The following is a 19099-nucleotide window of genomic DNA, read 5'->3' on the forward strand; positions in this document are numbered from 1 at the left end:
TCTGCAGTAGGACTTCTGCTGCCCGCCTGGTGTTCTCCAGACGTGGGCCTGGACACGCGTGGTCCTCCGTCAATTCTCCTGTCCTGTCGGCTTGCTTTCTTTTGTGAGGGCTCTGAAAGTTTCGCTTCCCTACGTTAGTTCCCTCCTCCTGCAGCCTGGGACAGGAACTTGTTTGAAGCCATTTGCCTCTGTTCACATGAGGTCTTCATTGGTGCCTACAGGCATGCCGCCCACGGCCAAGGGGTCCATCTCCACAGAGACACAGCTATGGCCAGGACTGTAGGTCTAATTAGCAACAGATGGAGTCTTCCAAAGTGAACAGTTACTGTGTCTGACCAGATTCCAAAAGGAAATGCTTCACCCAGTTGTGAATGTGTGTTTGTATGTGTCTGTGTGTCTGTGTGCGTGTGCACTAACACACAATATCAAGGTGCACGTGAAGCAGACAGGACCTGGCATGACTACAGGTAGGATTGTAGCTTGGATCTGGAATGTCCCTAAAGGCCCCTGTGCTACAGTCCAGGTCCCCAGCTGCTGGTGCTCTTCGTGCTAGAAACTTTGAAAGGTGGGACTTAATTAGGTGAGGAAGGTCACGGGTCACTTTACTGATTCCCCCTTGAGAGTTTTGTCATCATCCAATGCCCTCCATTCCCAGATGTGCATGTTTTCCATATTTCAATTCAGCATTTCTGTAAAAGGGATTTAATTAAAAATTGATGGGTTCATTTAATACAAAAAAATTTCAGAGAAACATAAGTTTATGATGGTATAAAATAAACTGACACGGGGACAATTGTCTATTAAAGGTCAAGCTTTTGAAGACTCTGAATTGTGAACGACACCATAAAGGCCTCATGGGGGGCCTCATAGGCCAGTGTTCCTGCTGCAGCTTGATTTCTACAAGATACCTAACTTATTTTCTGTCAATATATATACAAGTCCCACTACAAAAAACATTTTAAATTACTTTTGTCTATTACATACAAGGTTTCATAGACTGGAAATGGGAAACTAAGTACTTTATAGCCAGGCTCAGGCTGGACTGGGAAATTTTGGTAGACTATAAACAAATAGAAGATTTCCTGAGGTGGGTCATAGGAGAAAGTTTCAGAGATGCAGTGCTGAGCACCCAGTTTGAAAGGTGTGTCCAGTCGACAGCAGGGGCGTTTACTACAGCCCTGTGTTGCGATATGGGCAACCGAGCACACCGCCTGCCTTCTGCATGCTGAGCGCTGTAGCCACCTCCCCTTGGCTGCGAGGACCAACAGAAGGGGTGGATGTAAAGCCTGCACACAGCGAAGGTGGTCAACAAGCATGGCTTCCATCTTCAGGAAGGAGGTCGTAAGCAGACTGGAGAGGGAGCTGAACTGTTCCCTGCTGTGAGAGTTCCTTCCCTGATAACATGAAATGGTTTTGTGGTAATTTTTCCCACTGATAATTGCAGGTTGCACCTGTAGGGTTCTGGAAGTGTTACATGACCTGGAAAGTCTGGAGAAGGTGGGATTTATCACAGCGTTAGAAGCCATGCCAGATGTTACTTTCATAAATTACAGAACATTATTAGCACAATATCAGGAATTTGTACAATAGATATAAACAAGTTTTGCTTAAGAGAAAAGTGCCTGCATCCAAAAATATAATTTGCATGCAAAGAAACACAGATGTGATGGAATCATATGCTTAAATCTGTAATGATATAAAGTACATCAAAGGGACAGGTATAATGGTATACACCTGTAATCCCAGGTATTCAGAAGTTCAAGGCCAGCCTGGGCAAATTAGTAAAACTCTGTCTCAAAATAAAAATAAAAAGGATTGGGGATGTAGCTCAGGAATAGAGTGCTCCTTAGTTCAATCTCCAGTACCTTAAATATATCAAGCATATATTGGAGCAAAAAGTGAAAGTTGTGATAGATTTAAGTACCTTGTTTTGAACTGCAAAATTGTTAAGGTCATAATTTTAAGTTAAAATAATTTTCACCAAATAGTGAAAATCAGAAGGGCTATATAGTCAAGTTGAATCCATAAAGAGATGCAAGGAAAACTCTGAAATTATAAATCATTAGCTAAATAAAGGGAAACCCAGGAAATATGGAAGTTTTGAAGAGATAAGAACTTCATAGAAAGCTCACTGAACTTAGGAACAAGAATCAAAATCAAGAGTATAGTAGAAAACCTTTGCAATTTCCATAACAGTAAGATATAAAGTGAAGGGGGGTAAGAAAAGGCTTACTGTCCATGAAAACATACACCCTGAAGTTGTTGCTAAAAGGCTGTGCAGCATTTCAATCTCTAAGTAGAAATTTAAACACTTCAGTAGATGCAGAACAGCAACAAAACCCTGAAACTCTGGGTGCCAGCTTTGACTTAGTTCTCTTCCCATTGCCTTGCCAACTGCTTCTAACCCTCCTGAGGACTTTGCCCAGAGCTGACCGGATGTCCTTGTTCCTCAGGCAGTAGATGAGGGGGTTCAAGGCTGGAGGTACAGTGGAGTAGAACACAGACACCAGCAGGTCTACAACGGGGGGCCCATCAGCTGCCGGCTTTAAATAGGCAATTGCACCTGTTCCCAGAAATGTGCTCACCACAATGAGGTGAGGCATGCAGGTATAAAAGGCTTTGGACTGGCTCTGCTTGGATGGGATCTTTAACACCGTGGACAAAATATGCACATAGGAGACCACAATGCACACTAAACACAAGAAGGCATAGCAGACCCCGACGGCCACGCTGGCCTCAATGGTGGTGTGCTCTGCAGAGCAGGTGAGCTTCAGCAGGGCAGGCACATCACAGAAGAACTGATGCACCCTATTAGAACCACAGAACTCCAGAGAGAATGTCCCAGCCGAGTACAAGACTCCGAAGGCCCCCCCATTGATCCACGACAGGGCCATCAGCTGGACACAGAAAGCGCTGCTCATGACAGCCTCATAGTGCAGAGGGTGGCAGATGGCCACATAGCGGTCGTAGGACATGGCTGTGAGGATGCCAATCTCCGACCCAGCCAACAGGACCACCAAGAAGAGCTGCAGCACACACCCCAGGAAGGAGATGGAGTCCGAGAGCGTGAAGGAGTTTAGGATGGACTTGGGCATGGTAGCAGAAATGAGACACAGGTCCAAGAAAGACAAATGCCTAAGGAAAAAGTACATGGGGGTGTGGAGACGGCGGTCAACAAGCGTGAGCAGCAGGATGACCACATTCTCCAGCGCAGCCATGAGGTAGATCATCAAGAAAAGCACAGCCTGCAGCCACAGCACCCAGCCTTCAGCCAGCCTCAGGAGCAGGAACTCCACCACCAGCGTCCGGTTCTTCATAACTTGAGTCAGGAGCCAGTGTTAAGAAAAAAGTAGGTAAAGCAACACATCAGCTAGAACGTCACTTGCTCCTTAATTTCTGAGAAGAGCAGAGGTAAGCATAGTGAGGGAGAAAGCTTTAAAATGCCAAGGTATTCACATATCTAGTGGACCCATGAGTCAGACAACAAAAATCTGCAGTAAACCGGGACTCAAGTTGATTGCAAAAAAACATAAGAATTACACATTCTTCTCTGATAACACGAAATGATTTTGGGGTAATTTTTCCCACTGATAATTGCAGGTTTGGCTACATAATTGTAATTGTAACAGGGTAATACCTTTTTATATAAATAACATCCTCCTTGTTTAAATTTTTGTGTGGTTGAGAAGTCTTGAATAAAACTTCTGCTTCTTGAGCACTGCAATCTTTTAAATAGTTGCTAATTTGACCTAAATCAAGACCAGCAGTTGGCTGAAGCTGTTGGTTTCAAGCAGGATCCTAAAGAAATGTTGGGCTGGGGTGTGGCCCCGTGGTGGAGCACTTGGCCAGCATGTGCAAGGCCCTGCCTGGTTCAATCGCCAGCACCACAAAGGTAAAAGAGGAAAGGAGAGGAGTGAGGAAGGAAGGAGGGAGGGAAGGAGGAAGGAAGATAGGAAGGAGGGAGGGAAGAAGGAAGGAGGAAAGAAAGACAGGAAGGTCTTTCTATTGTTAGCCATTTCATATCTTGAGAAATGTAGCAGTCAATTCAGTAGAATCTTGACATCTGAGAAAGAGGAAGAGTAAAATAAAAATAAACTAAAAAAGGAAATATTCATTATTATTAAGTGATGCTGTTGTTTATTGTTCACTTCTTTTCTTTTTGAAGGACATTGAGAAATTAAATTTAAAAATTCCTAGACTCAAACAAGAATAGTAGTGATACAACATACCTGAGCCGCTGGGACACTCTGAGGGTGGTTCTTAGAGGAAAGCTTACAGCGTCAAGAGCCTGTGTTAAAAACAGCAAGATCCCAAGTAAGCAACCTAAAGCTGCACATCAGGGCCTATAAAAGCAGGAACAAACTAGTTTCAAACATGGAGAAGACAGGAAAACATCATCACAGCCCAAATTAATGAAATTGAGAATGAAATGTGGGGATTGGCATCAAAACAGACAGGAAGACCAATGGAATAGAATAGAAGGCACAAGGCCAAACCTACATAGATACCACCACATGACACTCTCCAAAGGTCCCCAAAGCATAATGTGGAGAAAGGACAGTAGGGCTGGGAAAACTGGATACCCACATGAGCAAGAATGAAACTCGATCCCTGCCTCTCACCCTGCATGAAAATCAACTCAAAGAGAAGCTGCTAGAGACAAACTGAGACCCAACGCTCCAACACGTTTGCACAGCACCAGCTTCCTCAACACAACCCCTGAGCTAAGGAAACAAAACCAGGAACCGGGGAGTAACGCCGACCAGATTCTCCCTGCACATGTATGGGCGTACCACATGCATCCCCATCTTGTACATAACTATGATGCACCAATTTAAATAAATAAATAGAAGAAAGACATGTAGATAGAGGAGGGATGGGGTTAGGGTGGAGGAGAGGGAAGGGGCTAGTACTGGGACTGAAATGCAGAAAACTGTGTCATGTGCATTTATGAATATGTCAAAATGAACTCCAATGTCATGCAAAACTGCAATGCACGAGAAATTTTTAAAAAGTAAGTTAAAATGTGAAATCTTCCTTGTTGTAAAGTGATCTTACATTTATTATCCACTTCTCTTTTATTTTGAAGGACCTTGATTCCTCCCCCCATACTTTCGTTAAATAGTGTAATTCTTTGGTGAAAGTGCTATTTCAGTGTCTATTTTGCTTCTTTAATGTGGATATTAGCATAGTTAAAAAAAAAAACTAGAAAGCCATACAAATTATTTTGAAAAAAAAATGGTTTTCAAAAACACAGTGACATTTTTCATGGCAACAGCAACTCCTAAGACTAAGCCAGGTGAGGATCATAACATTCTAGGCCTGATGTGATTAGCACCAGGACCAGCTCGTGTTAGACATGTTCTCTGCACCCAGTAGAGCAGCAGGCGTGCTGCCACCAGGACCAGGGGCCTCTACCAGAGGCCACTCACACGTCCAGGCTAGGGAGGCCTGTACCTGTTCTTGCTCCTCCATCATCCTTCACCCAGAGCCCTGGATTCTGCTTTAGCATTGCCTCAGGGACACGTTTTCTCAATGTCAGAGGCTGCTCCCATGCACCCTGATGCCAGAGAAGTGGACTTTGCCCTCCAGGCTCCTGGACTCCTCCCACCCAAGGCTTCCCCAGCCTTGTCCTGCTCCTGGGCCTTCTGACAGGTGCCTGTCCCCAACACTGCCGTTCACCCCAGATAGACAGCTTCAGCCATGCCGCTGTTCAGAACGGGGTTCCTAACTGCTGTCCTGGTTGGCCTGGTCTGTGTTGGCAAGGCTCGTCCAGCTGAGCTGAGGGACATGCTCTCCTAGTTCTCCAGGATGGTGGGGCACTCTCCATCCATGGAGGACGCTGACCCGGGAGGCTTCTCCGTCCCTAGCCTCTGTTCTTCCTCTCCATCTGGAGAGACAGCTCAGAGTCTCACCTGTTCCTTTTTTTTTTTTTGGCAGGGGGAGGGTGTGGGTAACCAGGAATTGAACTCAGGGACACTCCACCACTGAGCCACACCCACAGCCTTATTTTGAATTTTATTTAGAGACAGGGTCTCACCGAGTTGCTTAATGCCTGGCTTTTCCTGAGGCTGGCTTTGAACTCTTGATCCTCCTGCCTCAGCCTCCTGAGCCTCTGGGATTACAGGCATGCGTCCGTCTTCTCTGTTCTTTATCTGGCTTCTGCACCCGCCAGTGCCAGTGTGGTCACTCCTCACCTTAGACAAGTGTGCAATCTGAGCAGCGCAGTTTCACTCACAGCCAAGAATCAAACCCCTGCTTTCACAATAAAACAAAATGAACATTTTAAATGAGAAGTTCTGTAGTGTAATATTAGGGTGTTATTTGGAAGAGTAACATTTTAAAAACCAAAAAAGTTAATAATTCTATTTCCACTATGCAAAAAAAAAATGCTTTGAAGTTGTTTTGTTTTAACAAATTAGGGTGTTGGTGAGTAATAGTCATATTTTGATGTTAAAAACATGCACATAAAAAATGAGCCACAAAGCACTCAACAGTGTAGGGCTTTCTCTTGTTCCCGTGGACGTACCTGGACTTCCAGCAGGATGCTACAAGACGGCTTTCTCTCGTGTGTTCTTGTTCTGGTGCTGGGATCACACCCAGGGCTTTGCAAGCTACATCCCCAGCCTCCAGGCCCTCTGCGCAAATGCTCTTGGTTCACATTTGTTTTCAAGGATAATGAATCAATAGGAGAAAACTAAATAGGTGGTGGAGGAAAGAGCAATTGGTAAAATTGGGCATCAATGAGAAGCTGTGTTGAAACAGCAACCAAGACACCCAGAACTACAGACAATACTACCCAACACCCGAACACACACACAGGCACAGTGCACATACACGCATGCATGCACACCTGTGCACACACATATACACATGCACACACACAAGCACATGCAAACACACATGCATGCACACCTGTAGACACACATGCACACAAGCACACATGTGTACACACAAGTATGCACAGAAGCACATGCACATATGCACACACACATACACACATGCACATAAACATGCACACATGTGCACACAGGTACACATGCACATACTTTTCCACACTGCTCTCCAGAAGGTGTGCTCTGAAAATCAGCCTAGGCTTTCATAGTCTTCCTATCAAGAGAAACAAGTCCTTTCAGTTTCAATAGTAATGACATTGTTTACTTAAATTCTCCAAGAATGCATTTCTCTTCCAACTTTAAAGTTGAAAGACCCATCCGCAAAGGAAACCTCTGGCTACCTTGCACACTCAGTGTGCTTGCTGCGGGAAGGCAGCACTGGCCCCAGCACGGGCAGCAGTGGGGAGCCTAACTCAGTTTGCAGCTCAACCCCACACTCTCCTCTCTCCTCTGGCGAATGCCAAGCTTGGAGCAGCACTGGGGGCAGGTTCCCAGCCAGCCAGCTTCCCTCATGTCACCTCCCTGTGCTTCCAGGTTCTAGAGCGGGCAGCAAAGCCTCTGGAGTCTTCCCACACCACATTAGGCTTCGATGGCAAATCTCCACCCTGGAGCTCACTTTGATTGCTTGAACCACACTCCTCATGGCCACGTAGGAAGTGAGCGCTGGAAAGCCTGCTGAAGCCTCTGTGGGTTCTGCTTCACAGAGGACACGGCACAGCAAGGCTGTGCCCCACTGTGCCAAGACACTAATGAGTCCAGGGAAGCTCCACGCGACGGGGCAAACGTGCAGCTGTCCCATCCAGCCCTACAGAACCGGGGCACGGAACAGCCCTGCATCCCCGGGGGTCTGCTGTGCCCACAGAGCTGGGGTAGGGCCAGGTACAGACACCTCTCTACTGTTCATATACAATGTTAAAGTAAACTCCCACTCTGGGCAGGGAGAGCAGGTGAGGGACAGACAGGATGGAGGAGAGAAGTGAGGGCGCAGGACTGGAGGGCCAAGGTTGCTCCCTTGGAGTCTGCGCTTCCTGGAAATGCTTCCAGTGCCCAGAAGGGTCCAAGGGAACTTCCCACCTGAGAGCGGAACCCGGCTCCAAGTCCCACCCTCCCCTCTGCCCCTCAACTCACTGTGGCCCCGAGGCCGTCCTCCACATGCAAAGTGTGCTCCCACTGTCAGGCTCCCAGTTCTGGGGCAGGAGAGCTGTGCTTAGTGGCCTTGGTCTCAGGCACTTGTCCAGGAGGGTCAAGTCTTTAAAGCCATAGCGAGCATGCCTGTGTGACTGCCCGGGCTGCTCCCAAGGCGCTCCTGGCTGCGCTGAGATCACTGCTCACACCCCAAGCCCAGGAGGCCAGGCCTTCCCCCGCCCCCCCCCCCCCAGACTGAGCCCAGCCCACTGCCCTTTCCTCCAGCCTGCAGAGCGGGGGCTCCCTCTGGGTCTCATTAGGGTAACTCTTAGTAGTTCCTTACCTATTTGCTGCATGTAGGTGACAATCATGTCCTAAGACGCCCATTAGCTTCTAAAGCATGTAACAACTAATTTATATCTGCATGCCCACTTTCTTCCCATTGGCTGCCTTAACTCAGCTCAGTTCTTGTGGAGAGGGACACTGACCCACGGTCCTTGGAGGTGGGGGTCTGTCGTGTGGGCTGTGTTAAGTCCCACGGCCACTGAGCTCTTTTCCTCTCTCCCTTCATGCACATCAGCTTTGTCCTTCCTCATGCTGAGTAATACTCCATTGTGTAGATGTGCCACATTTTCTCATGCATCCATCTGTTGATGGCACCTGGGCTGACGCTGTAACTTGGCTGGTGTGAATTGTGCAGCTATGACCACCAAGTGCCTGTGGAGCTGACTTTAGTTCTTTTGGATAAACACCAGGGAGTGGGACAGCTGGGTCATCGGATGTCTCCATTTCCAGTTTTCTGAGGGACCTCCATACTTCTTTTCAGATCATTCGTACTCATTTTCAGTCCTGCCAACATGGTGGGAACTTACTTTTCCCCACGTCCTCAGCAACATTTATTATTATCTGCATTCCTAATAATTGCCTTTCTGACTAGAGTGAGATGGAATCTCAAAGTATTTTTAAAGTTGTAAATGGACACACAGAATCTTTATTTATTTTTATGTGGTGCTGAGGATGGAATCCAGTGCCTCACACACACTTTACACTAGCCCCAGACCCAGCCCTCAACATACTTTTGATCTGCATTTCCTGGTGGCTAGGGATGGTGAACATGTTTCATGTATTTGTTGGCCATTTGTATTTCTTCTTTCGAGAAGTGTCTTTTTAGGTCTTTGCCCAGGTATTAACTCAATTGTTTGGTTTTGGTGGAGGTTATTGCTGCTGTTGTTTTTGGTGGGTTTTTTTATTCCTTTCTAAGTTGTGGATATTAATACTCTGCTAGAGGAGCAGCTGGCAAAAATCTTCTTTCCAATCTCTTCATGCCCCTAATTGGGTAAAGAATTTGTGGTATAGATACTCAGCCCCAAAGAAGAATAAAGTTCTGGCATTTGCTGGTAAATGGATGGAGCTGGAGAGCTTCGTGCTGAGTGAAAGAAGCCAGACCCAGAAAGTCAAGGATGGAATGTTTTCTATTATATGCAGAAGCTGGATAAAAATAGGAGAATAAGGGAATGGGAAAATCTCTTGAAAATAAAAGGAGATCAGAGGAGCATGGGGGGAAAACTGTGACTTTCACCTTTTGTATACCTATAAAGCATGCATTAAAAAATAACTACAGACAGAAGGAAGCCTGGTAGACAGAGGAAGGGCAGGGATGTCGGAGGGTCAGGGAAGGTACTGGAGCTGCAGTGGGACAAATTCTATTTAGTGCTGCATGATTGCCTCACACGACTCCCAATATCATGTATAAATCACTCAAAAAAACCCCATAAAATTCCTAAATTTGTTAGTCAGAACTCCAAAAGAATTCAAAAGATATGTTGGCATAAGAAATGGCTTAATCAAACCCCAAAAGCAAAAGCCTGGGAGGAAAATATTGGTAAGTGTGACCGAGTAAGAATTGGACTTGTTTTTTAACAATAAATACATGATGTTGAAAGACAGTCTCAGACAATAGTTTAACAATGTGTAACTATCAGTTTGCAGGATTCATAGATAATATAAAATAATTTAAAAACACAAATGAATTGATAATAAAGCACATACATATGCAATTTAGAGAAAATACCCAGAAGGCAAAGAAACATTAAAATTTGATCAAATTCAGGAATGAAAAAGAAGAGCCACAGTAAAGTCCAAATTAGACACTCCACTATAGTTATTAGAAAAAGTTTTCAAGTTCTAGCAATACTAAGTGCCACCAACATCGTGGGCAAAGGACAGTGACTGGTGTGGGTCCTTGTGGATTCCAGAGATCAAGGGCACTCTGAGATCATGGGGTCTGTGCTCCTACAGGATACTGGGTGTGGGGCGGCCAGGCATGGGGCAGCCAGGCCTGGGGCTGTAAGACAGACCATGATGACTCCTAGGCTGAACCCAGAACTTAAAAGGGTTACGGAGAGGGCAGGAATAGCAACCTCCAGACGTGCACCATGAGGCATCACTGCAGGTAGTAATTGTATTCCTGGAGCAATCAGCACCAACAACGAATCTGGCAGTAGAGAAAACTCCCATTTCCCATTCTTGACACCCTGATTCTTGTGAACTAGAGTTTGACAAATTCATGAAATGTTGGTGCTCCCAGATATGCCACCCATCTGGCACTGTTTAATGTGGGGAGGGTGGCTCTGAGCTCTGAGACAACTGCCCCATAATTTTTATTAAAAAAATTGCTTCCTAACAAGGATAGTTTAATTCCTATCCCACCAACAGTGTTTTGTAACATGAAGTTCTAATTTTCTTTTCACTGTTGAACAATCAACTCTATTTCAGTCGTAGGAGGTCTCAACACCATGAAACTGAAAGATTTAATAAAAATACAATGAGGACATTATAGTTGGTGCTTTGGGACAATATCTGGGCATGAAATATTACTAATTTGTCTGTTAGTTCAAACTTCCTGTCTGATTTACTTTAGGGGATAGAGCCCAGGGCCTTACCCATGTCAAGCCCAGTCCCCCACCTTTGATTTAGAGATGTGCTTAGGTTTCCTTTACACTTTAATTTGTATTATTCATTCTAAAAACAAACAAACAAAAACAAAACAAAACAAAAACACTACTCTCTGTTTTTCAGATTTTATGAATGATTAACATAGCCAGAGAAATACCCTTTTCCTTCTTTGGTAACTTTGCCATTTAGATTTCTCTCTCAAGTGAAGGGAAAGGTTCTGAAGCCTTGATCTGGGAAGATTTAGTAGAAGGCCATGTCTTGGTGAACTGACCCCAAGTACCCGAGGGACAGACGGAGTCTCCTCCCACAGGGCTCCCCATATCTAATTACTCAACAGCAAAGCATTTCCATGTGAGGCTCTGAATTCTCATGAGGCGGAGAAAACACAAGATAGCAGGAGGCAGGTTGGCTGTAAGGGGACACAGCAGGATAGGACCAAAGGAACAAGGAACATCCTGAGAGGTCTGAGGACCAAGGAAGATCCTGCCAAAGCATCCTGCATACCAGGAAAAGCACCCATGGAATAATGAGAGGCCAGAGGAAAGAGGGTGATCTACGTCAGGAGGGAGGGGAGATGGTGATCGAAGTCGGGGAGAAAACCATGGATGGGAAGAGCATGGACAGGTGAGTGTGGAATGGCTCTGGGTGGGAAGGTGCTGCATGCCCCGGGGTCGTGGGAGGGCCTCTGTCTGCGCACTCCACACAACTCCACTCCGCACGCTGAGCTCTGTGGCCAGCCACCAGTGACTTCCTGTCTGCCTGCAGCAGAAACAACCTGAGTGCAGTCATTTTCAATGACACGTTGCTTTGTGTATGAGAACAGTTATTATCTCTATTCATTTAAACTTTCTGGGTATTTAAATTACATATCACATCTAGTCAGTAAATCATCATGCATTTTTTAGTAAAATGAATAACCCTGGTAATTAATTTTAAAAATAAAATGAAAATTTATTCAAAAGTAATAATCAAACAATGTCTTTCTCTGATTTTTAAAAACTCTTCAGTCATGTGCCAAGAACATCTTAGAATTAGTTCAAAACCCATTCAACTATAGAGCGATAGACACATAGATTTTTAGAGATGACGTAATCACAGTTTCAAACGAATCTTCCTATGTTAAAAGCTGTGCTCTGCCATGGGACCCCAGGGCTGGTGAGCACCACTCCACCTTGGGCAGGTTCTTTACACCTGTGCTTGTTCCTCGTCTATAAGAGTCTGTGCTGTGCCCCAGAGTCCTCAGGATTCAGACCCAGAGCTGGAGATCTGAGGGCTTGTGGGCAACCACCAGGTGCCTAGAGGAAAAGGGGACGTGATCTGAGGGTGGTGAACAGGAGGACATGGCCGGGCACTTGTTCTCTGTGCAGCATCTCTTCCCTCTGGGAGCAAGGCAGGCACCTGCCACCCGGGGTTACCAGAGGAGGAGGAGGAAGAAGAGGACAGGGGAGGATGGGGAAGGGTCTGTGCCTCTGCCTGTGCTCGTCTGCCTTGTTCATCTGCACCCCGAGGCCCATGCTTGGGGCATGAGTACTGAACCCCAGCTCTGCCACAGGCTGGCCTGGGTTTACAGTCCAGGTGCTCCTGGGCTCCTGTTTCCCAGGAGAACAGAACTTGTGTGCTCGGTGCTCAAACTGCAAGCGGTCATTACAGTTGCAGACTAACTTTTCCTGTGAATGACACAGGGCTGAAACGTGTAAGCTTTGGGAAATTAGGGAAAGACATTATGTAGCACATTTTGCTAAAGAGTATCTTTTCTCTGTATTTCTTCTTGTCTGAGTCACCCTTGATATATAGACCAATTTTCTCTTCATTAAGATAATTAATAATCTAGGTTTTTTTTTTTTTTAACTACAGTGGGTATGAAAGAAATCTTTTCCCTCCACTTATCTTAGACTCACTGGCTGGAGCCCTGCCAATTAGAGAAAACACAAATTTATAAAAGAAAAGCACCCTTCAGTCTATTAAAAAGATCCACGCACGTGGGAGCACTTAGGTGAGTAGCTCAGAGGAGGGGTCTAAACGTGGACTCAGGCAGCGTCCTTACAAAGAGTGAGTGTTCAGAGTAGAGGCAGGCAGAGGGAAAGCCCAGCTTCTGGGGGTGGTGACTGTGGGAACTGCTGAAGGCCAGGAGATCTGAGGGCTTGTGGGCAACCACCATTTCTGCACGGCTCGTCATCGGGGCTCCTCTGGGTCCCTGGGCTGACAGTCATCACCTTGGGGACAGGTCACCCTGTCCTGGTGGAGCCAACAGCCAGGGAGATTTCCTTATAGCTCCTATTTATTTCCAGCTGCCTTCAGCTCAAAAATAATCCTATCACCAGAGGAGCATATCTGGGGGTGACATGCTCTGTACCCTCCCTTCCGCCAGCCAAGCAAACCTGGGCAAAACATGTCACTCTCTCAGCTTCAGGGTATTTGCCTTTGACTTTAATTGGTCTATAATAACTGTACAAGTCCAGGTACAATGGGATGGTTTTATAAAGGAGAAGGCTGCTAGACCATTCCTCAGGTGTGGTCCAGCCAGTTTCCACTTCCAGAAGATGGGTAAGTGCAGACCCACAGACACCCCCCACCCTCAGAGGATGAACTACACCTGCCATGGACTCCACCCTCAGGTGCCCGTTAAGGCCTGAGAAGTACTTCTTGGAGGAGGTCAGAGGCCCCTTCTGCCAGACATTAGGTAGACCCATGCTGTGGACGCATCAACCCACCCAGCCTGGGTTCTTCATGTGCTTGTTGACACAGGACACGTGCAAGGAATTCTAGTTTCCTGGAGGAAGTGTGGCACGGGGTGGTGAGGAGGGTGGTACTGGGGATGGAAAGCTCCTGCTCTCTAGAGAGCTCGTGGAGTGAAGCCACCCCGATCCTGTGGTCTCTGCTCAGGAGTCTGCCCCCAAGTGCAGGCTCTGGTCACCTGCATGCCTGACAGGAACAGCTTACCAATGCATGTTAAGTGGTGTCCAGGGTGCACTAGAGAATGAGAATGACACTCAGAATGACATCCTGTTCTTAACCGGCTCCCTGCTCCCGCTTCCCCGTGAGGGTCAGGATGTCCCCGTTGTGTTAAGTGCTTTGTTCAATATGGACTTTTGCTTCTTTTTTGTGAGAAGAATGCATTGCCTTAATAAATTTAAATATGAAAAAATCCAGATCAGAATTCTTATACTTGACCTCTGAAAGTTCTTTATGGGGACGGAGCTTATAACCTAGAAAATCAGTTGAGAAGCCAAGCCTACCACGCGTGATTAAGGTCAGCACTTATGTCTGGGGGCTGCCTTCTGAACCCGTGCCTTCATTCCAGGGTCACAGAGTGCTGGTGGGCCCAGCTAGCACGGAGGAGGCCCAGACGGGTGTGATTCATGGATGTGGAGTTTCCTGGGCTGTTGGTCGGCTGGAGTGATGCTTTCCTCTGTGCTTTACTATCATGTTCACCACGCCTGGCTCCAGTGTGAAGCCAGCGGTCAGCAGACACCAGCTTTCATGAGTGCTTCTCTGTGAGTCCTTCCAAGGGGTGGTCAAGGCTGTGTGGCCCTCTGCCTCCTGGTCTGCAGGTCCCTGCCATGGATACTGGCAATGAGACGGAGGGCAGGGGCTTTCTGCTGCTGGGCTTCCCGGGTCCTCAGGCCCTGCAGCTCTCTCTCTTCCTGCTCTTCCTGGTGATGTACATCCTCACAGTGAGTGGCAATGTGGCCATCTTGCTGCTAGTGAGCACCTCCCGCCAGCTGCACACCCCCATGTACTTCTTCCTGAGCAACCTGTCCTTCCTGGAGGTCTGGTACACCACGGCCGCAGTGCCCAAAGCCCTGGCCATCCTGCTGGGGAGGAGCCAGAGCATCTCCTTCATCAGCTGCCTCCTGCAGATGTACCTGGTCTTCTCACTGGGCTGCACGGAGTACTTCCTCTTGGCCGCTATGGCCTACGACCGCTACCTCGCCATCTGCTACCCGCTGCACTATGGGGCCATCATGAGCGGCCTGCTCTCTGTGCAACTGGCCCTGGGCTCCTGGGTCTGTGGCTTCCTGTCCATTGCAGTGCCCACGGCCCTCATCAGCGGCCTGTCCTTCTGTGGCCCCAGAGCCATCAACCACTTCTTCTGTGACATTGCGCCCTGGATCGCCCTGGCCTGCACCAGCACGCAGGTGGTGGAGCTGGTGGCCTTTGTGATTGCTGCTGTGGTCATTCTGAGCTCCTGCCTCATCACCCTGGTCTCCTACATCTACATCATCCGCACCATCCTGAGCATCTCCTCGGCCAGTGGCCGCAGCAAGGCCTTCTCCACCTGCTCCTCACACCTCACCGTGGTGCTCATCTGGTACGGCTCCACCATCTTCCTCCACGTGCGCACCTCCATCAAGGACGCCTTGGACCTGACCAAAGCCGTGCACGTCCTCAACACCATGGTGACCCCAGTTCTCAACCCCTTCATCTACACCCTCCGCAACCAGGAAGTCAGGGAGACTCTGCGGAAGAAGTGGAAGAGAAAATAGGTCTGCAGCACAACTGCGTCCTGTCACGGCCCCCGCCACCTGCCCCGGGGCAACAAGTGGGAATGCGGAGGCTTGAAGGCAAGCAGCCATTGATTCTTGGAGAGAGAGAGGAAAAGAGGGGACACAGAGACAGAAACCCTGAAGACCCAAACCAAAGCACACAAAGCGGGCATGCTGGCCATACATCCATACACAATGGAAACAGCAGCTTTTAAGACTTTAAAACAGAACTTAAACCTCATACATTAAATTAGCTCTCCCCCTGGCTTTTCTTTATAAACTTGGGGGCAAGTATACAGAGGGAAGGGGGCCTTGCCAAAGCTCAGGGCCCATCAAAGCAGGCCAGGTGACCCCTGCCACTCAGGAGGCAGGTGTTGGGAGGCAGGGCGTCCCTCCCAGGCTGCTTCCCCCTTTTCCATGCCCAGCACCGCCATTGCGGGCAGAGCTATGAGGCTCTGCTCTCTGCCTGCTCTGGATTTCTGCCAAATGCCACTGATGGCAGATGACCCCCTCACAGTGACGAACTCTGAGTGAAGGGCTGACATGGCCGACCATCTGGTGTGGGTCATGGAGGCTTGGCTGTGAGTCACAGTCCCACTGTCACATATGGTCTGGCTGTTGTCACTGTGAAGCCGGGATGTTGTTATGGTGTGGAAGTGAGGTGTCTCCCCAAGCTCTTGCTAATGCAGGGGCAGCAGAGGGGAAATGGCTGGATGGTGGGAGCTTAACCTAAGCAGCCCATCCTATATGGAAAGGACCAACTAGGTGGTAGCTGCGGGCAGGTGGGCGAGGCTGGAGGAGGGGTCACCCAGGCCTGGAGGGTGCATCTTCCTGGGCCCCTTCTCTCCCCTCTCTGCTTCCTTTCTGCTGGGATGAGCTGCCTCACCCGGGGCCCAGAGCAGTGGAGTCAGCCATCGACTGCTGGGACCTCTGAAACCGTGAACCCAAATAAACTTCCCTGCTCTAGGTTTTTCTTGTCTGGTGTTTTGGTCACAAAAATGGAATGTGACTAACACAGCTGCCAGGCTCAGCCTTGGCGGCAGGCATGCGGGGCTCACAGAGGTCTGAAATCCCCAGAGGTTGGGGGAGCATGGACTGGGTTCCAGGAGACATGCAGGTGACTGCCTGCCTGTAAGCCAAGCCCCTGAGTGTAAACATGTCACCCGTAGAGGACTGAGTACTTCCAGTCCAGCGTCATGTGGAGGCCTGGAGTCTGAGCTTATGCCACCTGCACAGAAGACAAGTTCAAGACCCAAATCACCATTAAAGCAGGATTAGGTCCCCGACACCCCACGATTACACAGACACAAGCAATAACTGATCCACAGGATTTCACAATGTGGGGCTTGTGGCCGCCCTCTTCTGCCTGGACGGCAGGGGGGCAACAGTGGGGAGGCTGCAGATGAAAAAGCCGAGCCCAGAAAAACACGGACACCACAGAGGTCAGAGGCACAAAAATACATAAAGGAATTGAAATTTTTTTCAAAAATGACAAACATATAGTTTACTTATAAATCAAGATATTTAACAGTTAAACTAAGTAAGAAATGATCAGCAAAAGGTAAATTCATAGAAAATTGAGACGACATTTTAAGTTTGTTGACTGGGAAAAGATGACGCCACGTATCAGCCTCACAGAGGGGAACCTGGTAACACCTAGTCAAGATCACAGTGCCGTTCCCACCATCTGGAGGTCAGCCTAAGCAAATACCCCCAGGAGATTTCTATGGATAAAATGTTATTGACAATATTAAAAATCAGAAAGCATTCAAATAAACCTCGGTACAAAATGGATAAATGAATTCTGAACCATGCAGAAAATACAATATCCCCAAATAGTGTGCAAGTACAACAAGTGCCGAGCGTCTTCTCTGTAGCTGGCATGCACTTAGGACATGTGAGTGAATAAGATGGAGAAAAATGTACCCTTACACTCTGCTAGGAGGAGATAGAACGTAACTAAAGAATGAGAGATTATGAATGTGTTGAAAGATGATAAGTGCCCTGGAACAGATGCATCGGTAGGACACAATTTGTGTGTGTGTGTGTGTGTGTGTGTGTGAGAGAGAGAGAGAGAGAGAGAGAGAGAGAGAGAGATTGAACCCAGGAGTACTTAACCACCAAACCACATCCCCAGCCCTTTTCATTTTTTATTTTGATACAGGGTCTTGCTAAATTGCTTAAGCCCTCACTAAACTGCTGAGGCTGGCTTCGAATTTGTGATCCTCCTGCCTCAACCTCCCCAGCTTCTGAGATTATAGGTGTGTACCACCATGCCTAGCCCAGGAAGTGTTTTGAAGTCAGTCATTTGAATTAATTAAAAAAATTAGGAGACAAAACAAAAAATCCAAACAAACAAACAAAAAACACTATGATATTTAAGAGTGTATTTGAATATAGAAAACATGCAAATATGACTGAATGCAAACCGGATTCATGGAACTCTGGCTGTGCTGAGGGAGGGAAAGAGGAAGATTGGATTTGCAGAACATAAAATTTTTCATCTGCAACTTGCTTCTAATGAAAAAAATCTGAAGCAAATCATTTGAGTCAAAATGAGGAATTTATTCTGAACACAGTGGAGAAATAAAGGAGGAAGGGACGTGAGCAGCGTGAGGGGGCAGTGTGAGGGTCTTCAGAAGTGGAGGTGGCGAGCTGGGGACACACAGGAGGGTCTGTCCCACCCCTGAGAGCAGTAGGGGTCGATGGGAGGCGCCGTGAGCACCCTGGCTGGCCGGGTGGTGAGAGCTCCACTCTACAGAGTGCCCTTCTCTACAGCTTAGCTTCATGGCTTTGAACAGGGAGATCTTGGGCATCTTCCAGGTGAACTGCACAAGACTCCACCCAGGAGGGACCCGCCAGGCACCTTCTGCTCCACCCCCTCTATCTTAGGTGGCCCATTAATTTTTTGAAACACTTCTTATCTCTTTTCCGGATGTAGGATCCGTCTCCTTATTATCCTGCTTTGTCTTAGGAGTGTTCCCTGCTTGGCCTCCGTGCCTGACTTTCCCACTTAGTGGTATTTCCTGCCAGCACCACCGGGGCACCCACCTCCTGGCCTCCTTCACATCTGCACAGCGTTTCCCTGGTGCACATACCACGACTTTATTCAGTCTCTTCTGCTGGATACTGTGGTAGTTCCCACCACCTACCATTGCAGTGGTGCTGTGATGGATCAGTTTGCCCAGCTGTGGGTTTCTGCATCCTCAGGTTAGAAATGCACACCAGGTGGAGGCACTAGGAGCTTAGTTGCCATGTGCCATGTTTCCCAGTGGGCTGTGGGCTGGGGGTCTGAGGGGCCCTGCTGCCCAGGCTCACCACAGTGCGGCAGGATTGCAGCATCCACAGCTTTGCAAGGAGGAAGGCACAGGAGGTCCTTTCAGTCTTCCTCTGTGTTACTAGTGTGGAGCTCACCGTGAGAGATGCACCCCAGAAGTGTGGGTATTTCTCTCCATGTGAGCTGCTGAGGGGTTTTGCCTCTTTTCCTAGGCTTTTTGCTGTTTCTTTAGTCATTTTTTACTATTTTTATAATTATGGACGTTAACTCCTTATGATATTCATTAAAATTTTTTTTTTCAGTTAATTTGGACCTTTAGAATGTATTCATTGTATTTTCCCCCACACATTTGAAACACA

General features: G+C 47.6%; 2 protein-coding genes across 2 annotated transcripts; one reads left to right on the forward strand and one right to left on the reverse strand.

The window, feature by feature from the left end:
• Positions 1-192: 192 nt before the first annotated feature.
• On the reverse strand, positions 193-3317 carry LOC124093470 (olfactory receptor 14K1). Its single transcript, XM_046445879.1, has 2 exons — positions 2392-3317; positions 193-265 (listed from the first exon to the last, which is right to left on the reverse strand). The coding sequence occupies exons 1-2, from the start codon at positions 3315-3317 to the stop codon at positions 193-195; spliced, it is 999 nt and encodes a 332-aa protein (XP_046301835.1).
• An 11219-nt stretch (positions 3318-14536) lies between these two features.
• On the forward strand, positions 14537-15463 carry LOC124081404 (olfactory receptor 6F1). The gene has a single exon (XM_046427619.1). It carries the CDS (start codon positions 14537-14539, stop codon positions 15461-15463), a length of 927 nt encoding a protein of 308 aa, XP_046283575.1.
• The last annotated feature ends 3636 nt before the right edge of the window (positions 15464-19099 follow it).

The sequence above is a fragment of the Marmota monax genome, unplaced genomic scaffold (assembly GCF_021218885.2).
Source record: "Marmota monax isolate L192 unplaced genomic scaffold, Marmota_monax_Labrador192_F-V1.1 WCK01_AAM20220418_F8-fsc00035, whole genome shotgun sequence".
Lineage (NCBI taxonomy): Eukaryota > Metazoa > Chordata > Mammalia > Rodentia > Sciuridae > Marmota > Marmota monax.